The 11,233-nt window shown below is 43.3% G+C and overlaps 1 protein-coding gene across 1 annotated transcript; it reads left to right on the top strand.

Moving 5' to 3' along the window:
* The first annotated feature begins 9,328 nt into the window (after positions 1-9,328).
* Positions 9,329-10,048, top strand: LOC138870876 (uncharacterized). Its single transcript, XM_070148716.1, has one exon. It carries the CDS (start codon positions 9,329-9,331, stop codon positions 10,046-10,048), a length of 720 nt encoding a protein of 239 aa, XP_070004817.1.
* The last annotated feature ends 1,185 nt before the right edge of the window (positions 10,049-11,233 follow it).

Here is an 11,233-nt window from a genome sequence, read left to right on the forward strand (position 1 = left end):
CAGACTAGTAGGTGCCAAAAGGAAAGGCCTCAATTGAAAGCTCCTAAAGTGACTAGAGATAGGTGGCCAACATTGGAGTCGAGAGATATTCGTGTTTTCGCAAGACTGCACAAATAGCTCTCTATGGGGCTCACATAGGCGGTTGAGATATACTGATATATATGTGTCACGACCCCGGTTCACCCTCTGTGAACCATCGTGATGACACCTAGCTTCTATGACTAGGTAAGCCTAAACTTGCGGAAGATAACCAAATTGTGGCGAGTCTGAATAAAAATGAATAATTAATCTCATTTCGAATAATGTCACTTAAATTGAAAAAACTCTCTTATACCCCCTCGGGTGTGTAAAAAGAAGGTGTGACAGCTCTGGCGACTCTGCTAGGGATCGAACCCAAAATCTCTGGTTCAGGGTTCAAGAATTCGAGCTTAGAATAGCTCTTATGATTGTCTTTATCTGTTATCTGATTTTCCTACATGTTTGAGCCTAATGTGTTAAATATTTTTACCGCTCTGATATTCTGCGAACTGTATATAAACTGCTACGAAACCCTTCATCTCTTTGAGTCTTCTAAATCATGGAGAAGGATGCACTTCGTGTGACTTCTCTTCTGTCTAGAGTCTTAACCCATTTTAGAACGAGGTTCGGATAAGTCGCAAATCCGGTGAAGCTTCTGTATTCCCGGTACACTGCCCCCCCCCCCCCCCGACTTGAGTTGTCCGCTCGGGTAAGCCAGGACTAGAACAATAAACCCAGGTTTTAAACCTAGTATAACAAAACCTCATGCCGGATCCCTAGTAGGAGCATTTGTTTGCATCACGTGCATTTGACTTTGGAGACTCAACACAGGGGTTGGGTCTGTCTAGGACAGGTGTACCCGAAATGAAAAGACCATCCTGATGCATCTTACTTGCTACTTGTGCATTTATTTGCTTCGGATTTGCATGTTGACCGGCTTATGGATAATAGGAGAAAAGTTGTAAAAAAAAGAGATTTTTTTTTAAAATAGCTGGTTTCGTTTCATTTTTTCAAATCTGCCCGAACTACGCCAGTTTGATTCTCATCGGATGTGGGATACGTAGGCCACCCCCATCGGGTCCAACTTCCCTTCTGCAAAAATAGCCCCAAAAACAACAATATTTTATGTTTTGTCGCAAATCAGCTGGGTGATGCCCTTCTTGTTTAAAATAAGTCAAATGTCCCCAAAAGGGCGCCAGAAGGTTGTTTTTGCAAGAACAACCACATTTGGTCATTTTTTTTTATTTTTGACCGTTTAGCAGGAACAACCTTAAAATCTTCTTCCCCGAAGTGCTGAAAGGCCGTATCTGCAAAACCGAGTTTTACTTTTTTAAAAGTAAAATTTTGAAAAAAATGGTGTTATTCCTTTGGGTAAAAATGGGTTATTAAATCACCTTAATAAATGTGCAGGATGAGCACAATTGAAATTGAACCCTTCACAACCCTTAAGGAGATCCCCTTACAGCTCCACATGTGGTGGAATGATCTAGGAAAAGTCAGTAGAGAAACTGTGGTAAAGGTTCTAGGAGGTCTCGTTGGGCTATTGAACATCAAGCCACGGTTGGACATAATTGAAGCTTTAGTACCTTTTTGGGACCCAACTTGCAATGTGTTACGTTTCTCTGACTTTGAGCTCGCACCCACGCTGGAGGAAGTCGTGGGTTATGCGGGCCTTAATGGAAACCTTAGAAGTCGATATCCAGTGTCACCATGACCGGTATCTCCCCACAGATTTCTGGATCTGCTGAGTATTAGTCGGGATATCCAGGATGGAAATTTATCTGAAGGTTATTGCACTCTCCTGTTCCTATATCAAAGCTATGGTAACCCCCGAGGTTTTGAAGAGCCAAACACTGGTCTGACCTATGCCGGGAATAAAGACAAATGGGAGGCAAGGCGGGGTTTGGCTTTTATGGTAGCAGTCTTGGGTGTTGTGGTCTGCTCGCAAAAAGATGGTAATATAGAGGTAGGTCTCGTAGAAATGGTCGATGTTGTAATCAAGAAAGCCAACGGCATGGTGGTTCCCTAATCTTATCTAAAATCTACCGAGCCTTGACTATCTGTCGAAAAGGGGGAAAGTTCTTCCAAAGCTGCAATCTATTACTACAATTATGGATACAGGAATATCTCTGCCACCGGGTTGGGTATATGAATTACGGTATGACCGGTTTAAGTTGCATTAAAGAATTTGAAAGTCGAGAAACAAGTATTGAATTCCTCGAAAGTACTGAAGCTTGGCTTGCACATTTGAGCTCCTTCACTGCCGATAAAATTGAGTGGGCATTCGGATGGCTTTCTGTTACCAAAGCAGTATACATGTCAGCTGAAGTGTGTTATCTCCTCCTGGTGGGAATCCGGAGAATCCAGCCGTATGCTCCCCACAGGGTTTTGCGCCAATTAGGAAGATTTCAAACCGCCCCCCATGATGAAGATTTGAGTAAGCATGTCATTGAATTGGGCCCAAAAGCCGTATTTCCAGAAGGGAGAATTCGCCAGGTGTGGAATGAATGTAGATTTCTTGAACCTAAGACCATGGTGCGAGATCTAGCTAGAGGTGAAGTAGACCCCAAGTACATTATTTGGTTCGGTAAAAGGTTCTAGATTTCTGAGATACCTGCTAAGAGAGCTCATGTTCAATAATTCACCAACGACTTGCAATTCAGTGAGGCTGGTTGGCAAAAGAAGAAAGCTATAAGGCCAAAATAAGCAAGTTGGAAAGGCAAGTCATGGACCTTCAGTCTGAAAATGGTTTGCAAGCTGCCACAAATGAGGGAGAAAAGGAAAAACTAACTCAAGAAAATGAATCCCTTAAATCTCAAATCCAGAAGATGAAAATAGCTGCTAGAAACCCGGAAAGAAGTCGAGCGGATGAAAGGCTTATAAGCGGTCTGAAAAAGAAAGCCCTTGAGTGTCAAGATGACTTAGAAAAGTCTGAGGCCAGTCTAGCAAAAGCTCGAGCTCAATTAGCGGAAAATGCAAAAGGTCAGACACAGTTTGTGTAACAAATGAAGAGAAAGTATGAAGGGACAATCACCAGCCTGAGAAGAAAGGTAACTACTCTTGAGAATGAGGCAGCCAAGCAGGCTATAGAGTTCAAAGCTGACATAAAACACTGTTATGATTTTATGGCTCAGATGGAAGAAGGAATACAACAATTGAAAATCAACACCATCACGACTCTCAAGTGTTAGAAGCCCGGAATCAGCAGATAGGGTGATTGCTTCAGGAAAAAGGCAGAATCCGAGAGAGGATTAGAGCCATTGCTGACTATATTACCATGAAATGCCAAGCGTGTGAGGACATGACTCGTACCACTTTCTTCGCTACAGTAATGACTTTCGTCCACCAGAAAATGAGTGATTTGGAGCGGTTGCAAGGGATCTCGCATATAGGCCCACAGCGAGATCGAAGGATGTCCCGAAGGCCCCAGGATCATTAATGTATTCCTGATTTGCACTTTAGTCTATTTCTGTTGGAGTCTGTCAGTTTATTTTTGGGTTTGTAATTTCTTTCTGTCAGAGTCTATTAGTCGGTTCTTGAGTCTATATTGTCAGCTTGCTATTAGAGTCTGTTGGTTTCTTTTTCGTGTCTGTTAGTTTCGAGTCGTTGTAATCAAAACATTTTCTTTTTATGAAAATTTGAAAATCCCAAAATATTTTGTTATTTCTCACATTTATGATCTCCTGAACTACGCTCGGTCTGATTCATGCGGGGTCATGATACGTAGGCAATCTCAATAGGATTCGACCATAACTAAAAAAAAGAGGGATATAAAGGAAAGAGTGGGAGTGGAAATAAGAAAAATGGGAAAGAAAAAGAAAAGGCAGAATGAAACATGCAACCATTGCAAAACATGTAGAAATACATTTAACTGTATAGGTGCATCACACCCCCAACATGCGATTACCTTTCTATTATTTGTTCCAAACTAACCGTTTGCTGATGTTATTCCCAGCCCAGGTTTTATAGAAAGGTGGTTGGTTTTGTGGTAGTCTGGCTTCGCATCCATACTTCACAAGGTCGAAGGGAAGCATTGAAATGTCTTCAGAAATGACTTTGCCAATAGTTCCTATTGCGGATGAGAGTCCGATCTCGGGCATCCCAACTTCAGAATCGGTAGTTGCCGAGGAAAACAGGTTACTGAGTCTCCGCATGATGGAAATATGGGACGCCTGGGCAAACGAAAGAGAACCACCAAGCAATCCCTGGATTTCCCGAGCTTTTTCCCATGGGAAAGTGGGACCTCCAACATCCCCATAAACTATCCAAATACCCCACTAGGATACCCTACTATTTCCTCCAACTTTGTGGGAACACCTTCTGAGGCTTGCCCCTAGGTGTTAGCTTCAGGTGTAGCTTCAAATATCACTGTTCCGCCTTGATCAGTTATGGAACAGCCTACACTGCCCAGGCCTAGCTTTGACCCATCATCCTTCACCTTCCAAACACTATCTTTACCACTGGAACCTACATAGCTTCCCACCTATACTTACTCCCAACCACCCCGGTATGAGTTCACCGCATGGCAAGATAAAGCCACTAAAACCCTTGAGCAAGAAGAGATTACGAAGAAGATGAGGAGTATGGAACAGAGTCTCAAAAGCATACACGGCTTGAGTGGACAGAAAAGTGTATCATATGCCGACTTATGTATGTTCCCTCATGTGCATCTGCCATTGAGATTCAAAACCCCAACATTTGAGAAGTATTATGGACACGGAGATCCTATTGCTCATCTCAAGAGATATTGCAACCAGCTGTGAGGAGACGGTGGGAAGGAAGAACTCCTCATGGCCTATTTCGGAGAAAGTCTAGTCCGTATCGCATCTGAGTGGTATATGGACCAAGATATATCCCGCTGGAACATCTGGGATGACCTTGCTAGGGATTTCGTTAGGCAGTTCCAGTACAACATTGATATTGCTCCAGATAGGAACTCATTGACAAACTTAAAGAAGAAATCCTTGAAAAGCTTCTGAGAGTACGCAGTTAAATGGCGTGAACAGCCCTCCAGGGTAAAGCCTCCGATGGATGAGATTGAAATGGTCACCATTTTCCTCCAAGCTCAAGAAGCTGACTACTTCCAAAATATGATGTTCGCAATAGCTGAACAGTTCGCTGAAGCCATCAGGATTGGCGAAATGGTTGAAAATGGGTTGAAAACGGGTCGAATTCTAAGACAATACGCCATCAGAGCTACCTCCCAAGCTATTCAGGGTGGGTCTAGAGGGGTGGCGAAGGGCAAGAAGAAGAAAGAAACATCCATGGCAGCGTCGGTTGCAAGAAAGCACCGTACTCCCAAATCGTTTTTCTCAGAAAGGACCCTGCAACACTATTACCCCCACCAAGACGTAGCCTATGCTCTTCAGCCATACCCAGTCATGAATGCTCAACCTTATGTACGGCCACAACAACAAGCCAACCGGAACCAAGCTCCATTTTCTAGAAACCAGCCTCCTTACCAAAACCACTACAACCCCTGGCCTCCACCAAACAATTTCCACCCTCGTGAACCACCCAAGAGGCCAAACTTTACACCCATTGGCGAACCCTACTCCAGCTTGTTACCAAAGATTGTTCAAATGAGTCTGCTAGAGCCTGTTCCTTAAACCAGGCAAAACCCAACATCACCCGCTTACAGAGCCGGTACCCAATGCGCCTATGACTCAGGGGCAGAAGGGCACGACACAGATGATTGCTGGACTCTGAAGAGAGACGTGGAGAACTTGATAGAACAAAGAAAGATAGTGCTAAGGGATGAAGATATTCCCAATATGACCAACAACCCAATGCCGGCCCACAACAATGGGCCTGTAATCAGAATGATTTGTGAGGATAAGGAATTTGACCCAGCATTGAAGGCCATCATTACCATCGCTGATGTAGAAAAGAAACCAAAAGCTGCCCCGAAGAAAGAAAAAGGGGAGAAAAAGAACAAGACCACCCCTCCAAAGTCGTAGAAGCAAGTTGAAGTTGAAACTGGGGCAATGCCTCCCAAAGATGATGTTCTCTATGTCCCTCAAGGCCGCAAAGAAAAGCTGATGACTTTGAGTCCTCCAGGAGATTCGAGCTGAATAAGACAACCCAAATGTATGTGCCCAAGGAAGTTTATGTGATGCGGGAGCCAATTAATCCACAAAGGCTAAGTGAGCCCGTGGTTATTGGCCGTGCACCACAAAATCCCATGATGGATCCTACCGCTGTGCCCTGGAACAACAACAAATCAGTGGTGACTTACAAAGGCAAAGAAATCTCGGGAGAAGTTCAAGAAAATAACCCGGCTAAAAAGTATTTCAATTTGGAAGAGGTGAACAATGCCACTAGAAAGTGTTTCCCATTTAAGAAGACCGTGAGTGCCGAAGAAGCGGAGGCCTTCTTTCAAAAGATGAAAATCACGGATTATGAGGTGATCGACCAGCTTTGGAAATCTCCCGCGCAAGTATCCTTGTTATCTCTATTGATGAACTCCATCGAACATCAAAAGGTATTGATCAAAACCCTTAACGAAGCATATGTGCCTATTGAGACTTATATAGAGCAGCTAGAGAGAATGGCCGAGAGAATTTTCGCAATTAACCAGATCTCCTTCAGCAAAAATGACTTGCCCCCAAAAGGGGCTGCACATAACAAAGCCCTGCACCTGACAGTCAAATGCGAAGGGTACTACGTGAAAAGGGTTATGTTGGACGGAGGCTGTGGGGTAGACATTTGCCCACTCTCAACTCTGCAGCGTATGGAAATCGGTACCGAAAGAATCCGACCCAACAAAATCTGTGTACGTGCCTTCGATGGTATCAAAAGGGACACAATTGGAGAGACTGATCTGATTCTGACCATCGGCCCAGTAGACTTTGAAGTAACCTTCCAGGTTCCGAACATGGACACATACTACAACTTTCTTTTAGGAAGGTTGTGGATCCATGTAGCGGGGGTTGTACCCTCTACTCTTCACCAGATAGTGAAGTTCAAGCATGAGGATCAAGAGATTGTGGTCCACGGGGAAGATGAGCAATCAATTTATCGGGACCCATCAGTCCCGTGTCTTGAAGCAAGAGAGGGGAGTGAGTACATAGTCTATCAGGCCTTTGAAATCGTGGTTGCTAATCAGTGCGAAGAAGGAAAAACTTGCCCTCAACCCTTACTTTCTAATGCATCAATCATGGTGGCCAAAGAAATGATCAGGCACGGCTACAAACCTAGGAAAGGCTTGGGAAATCATTGCAAGGAATAGCTGAACCTATCATGCTGACCGCCAGTGAAAAGTTCTTTGGGGTAGGCTTCTGACTACTCCAGCTGATGTAAGATGGGCAGATGATAGAAAGAATGATGGTTGGGTCTTGCCTTAGCCGGTGCCGTATCTATACAAAATATTTGTCAAGCCAAAATACAATGAGGAAGAGGAGGATAAGGCCTTTACGACCGAAAAAATCGAAAATATCTGTGGGTCCATAAGGAAGATACTGTATGAAGCCCACATGGTTCAACCACGGGAAGGCTCAAGCATCGCTGAGGTGCTGTATATGGGACCTAAGGCCAAACTATAGAATTGGAAGGCTACGCCATTCCCAATTAGGCAGGAGTCCCGGTAGACCTGTCCTGCCACTTTTTCTGCATCACGAGTTATTCCAGGGTGTAACTCAGATGTTTTCTTTAGTTTCCTGTGTTTTAATTTCCAATGTAAACCTTGTTATCTTCAAATTCAATGAAATGAAATCAATATTTCATCGTTCATCTTTTTTTATTCTTTCTGATTTGGTTATTTTTCTCTTTTATTTCTTCTTTTAGTTCTAATAATACGGCTTTAAGTACCATGACATGCTTGCGAACTTCATGCCCAAATCCAAACACGTTGTATAACTGTGAAGTAATGAACCAAGAACCGGAATATGTTGAAGAAGAGGCTTTTAGGGAAATAAATCGAGAATTGGAACAGTTTTAGAATAAACCTAAGCCGAACTTAAATGATACTGAGCCGGTTAATTTGGGTACTTCTGAAGAAATCAGGGAAACCAAGATAAGCATTCACACAGATGAGAAAACCCAGGATGCATTGATCCAAATTTTGTTTGAGTTCAAAGATGTGTTTTCTTGGTCATGCGATGACATGCCAAGACTAAGTGCTGATTTGGTGGTTCATAAGTTGCCGACTTACCCAGATTGTCCCCCTGTCCAGCAAAAGAAAAGAAAGTTTAAAACCGATATCAGTGACAAGACTAAAGAAGAGGTCACAAAACAGTTGAAAGTGGAGGTGATCCGAGTGGTTCGATACACCACATGGTTAGCCAATGTAGTTCCAGTGCCAAAGAAAAATGGGAAAATTCGAATGTGTGTGGATTACAGAGATTTAAACAAGGCAAGTCCAAAAGATAACTTCCCTTTGCCGAACATCCACATCCTTGTTGATAACTGCGCCAAAAATGAGATACAATCCTTCGTGGATTGTTATGCAGGATATCACCAGGTGTTGATGGATGAAGAAGATGCAGCAAAGACGGCTTTTACCACACCTCAAGGTACATATTGTTACAGAGTCATGCCATTTGGTCTGAAGAACGTCGGGGCAACCTACATGAGGGCCATGGCTACCATTTTTCATGGTATGATGCACCAAGAGATAGAGGCGTATGTGGACGATGTAATCATCAAATCCAAAACCCAGGATGACCACGTTTGGGACTTGAGAAAATTCTTTGAGCGGTTGCGCAAATATGATTTGAAGCTGAACCCAGCCAAATGTACATTTGGGGTACCATCTGGCAAACTTTTGGGATTCATAGTCATTTAGAGGGGCATCGAGTTGGACCTAACAAAGATAAAGTCTATTCAAGAGTTGCCTCTTCCAAGAACCAAGAAAGATGTTATGAGTTTGTTGGGAAGATTGAACTACATCAGTCGTTTCATTGCTCAGTTGACATCCACGTGTGAACCCATATTCAAATTGCTGAAGAAAGATGCGGCAATCAAATGGACAAACGAGTGCCAAGAGGCTTTTGATAAAATCAAAGAATATATGTCAAATCCGCCAGTATAGGTCCCACCTGAGCCAGGGAGGCCTTTGTTCTTGTATCTGACAGACTTGGAAAATTCTTTCGGCTGTGTCCTCGGGAAACATGATGTGACCGGAAAGAAAGAGCAGGTCATTTACTATCTGAGCAAGAATTTTACCAATTATGAAGCCAAGTACACTCTATTGGAAAGAACTTGTTGCGCTTTAACATTGGTCGCTCAGAAGCTGAGGCATTATTTGCAAGCTTACACCACTTACCTCATAACCAGGTTGGATCCTTTAAAATACATATTTCAGAAACCAATGCCCACTGGGAGATTAGCAAAGTGGCAGATCTTACTCACAGAGTTTGACATAGTCTACGTCACTCGCATGGCAGTGAAAAGCCTGGCGTTAGCGGATCATTTGGATGAGAACCCGGTTGATGATGAATACTACCCTAAGAGCACTTACTTCCCAGAGGAAGAGGTGAATTCAGTTGAAGCAATATCTAAAGACACCCATGCTTGGAAAATGTTCTTTGATGGAGCGGTAAATGCAAAAGGTGTTGGAATTGGGGCAATCTTGATCTCACCCACCAGCCATCATTATCCAACCACAGCCCGACTTCGGTTTTTCTGCACAAACAATGCCGCCGAGTATGAAGCCTGCATTATGGGTATGAACATTGCAATCGACCAAAATGTCGAAGAATTGTTAATCATGGGTGACTCGGATTTATTTAGCCGACAAGCTCAAGGAGAATGGAAAACCCGAGATGTCAAGCTTATTCCTTATAGTCAACATGTGGAAGATCTTGGCAAACGATTCAAGTCAATAGAATTCAGGTACATCCCTCGCTGTCACAATAAATTAGCTGATGCATTTGCTACGTTGGCCTCGATGCTACCATACCCAGGCAATGCCTACATTGATCCTTTGGAAATCCAAATCCAGGAAATGCACAGTCACTGCAATACGGTTGAGGTAGAACCAAATATTCAGCCATGGTATCATGACATGAAGAGATTTCTAAAAAACTAAAGAATACCCTAAGCAAGCCAGCGGAGACCAAAGAGAACCATTAGACGGCAGGAAAGTGGTTTCTTTTTGAGTGGTGATGTCTTTTACAAAAGGACCTCGGACCTCAACTTGTTAAGATGTGTTGACGCTGAAGAAGCCGGAAGAATCATGTACAAAATGCACACAGGAGTGTGCGGACCCCATATGAACGGGTATGTTTTGGCAAAGAAAATCTTTCGAGCGGGTTATTACTGGATGACTATGGAAAAAGACTGCTTTAGTTTTGTTCGGAAATGTCGTCAGTGTCAGGTGCAAGGGGATTTCATTCATGCACTACCCACAGAACTGCATCCCATTTCAACACCTTGGCCATTTGTCTCCTGGGGCATGGATGTAATTGGTCCAATCGAGCCAAAAGCCTCAAATTGGCATAGATTCATATTGGTCACCATAGACTATTTCACGAAGTGGGTTGAAGCAATTACTCTCAAATATTTCACCAAGAAAGTTGTGGTAGACTTCGTGCACTCTAACCTCATCTGTCGTTTTGGTATTCCTGCAACTATCATTACGGATAATGCTACAAATTTGAATAGTCATTTGATGAGAGAGATATGCGAACAATTCAAGATAACACATTGGAACTCTACTCCTTACCATCCTAAAACCAATGGTGTCGTTGAAGAAGCAAATAAGAACATCAAAAAGATTTTGAGAAAGATGATTCAAAGTTCCAGGCAGTGGCATGAAAAGTTACCTTTTGCATTGTTGGGGTATCGCACTACTGTGCGCACGTCGGTCGGAGCAACCCCGTACCTTTTGGTTTATGGCACTGAAGCCGTAATACCCGCGGAATTTGAAATCCCTTCTCTCGGGATCATTGTGGAAGCTAAAATTGAAGACAGTGAGTGGGTCAAAGCCCGCCTGGAGCAGTTAACCCGAATTGATGAGAAGCGAATGGCCGAAGTCTGCCACGAGCAGTTGTACCAACAAAGAATGGCCCATGCTTACAACAAGAAAGTGTGGCCTAGAAATTTTGAAGTGGGGCAACTCGTTCTAAGGCATATTCTTCCCCATCATCAGGAATCAAAATGGAAATTTGCTCCCAATTGGAAAGGCCCATACATCATCAAAAAGATATTGCCCAGAGGAGTATTATACTTGGGAGATATCGAAGGAGATGATCTCGATGCAGCTGTGAACGCA

The sequence above is a fragment of the Nicotiana sylvestris genome, chromosome 6, assembly GCF_000393655.2.
Source record: "Nicotiana sylvestris chromosome 6, ASM39365v2, whole genome shotgun sequence".
Classification (NCBI taxonomy): domain Eukaryota; kingdom Viridiplantae; phylum Streptophyta; class Magnoliopsida; order Solanales; family Solanaceae; genus Nicotiana; species Nicotiana sylvestris.

Coding starts and splice junctions, on each gene's coding strand:
- LOC138870876 (XM_070148716.1), top strand. CDS start 9,329: ATGCCCACTGGGAGATTAGCAAAGTGGCAGATCTTACTCACAGAGTTT.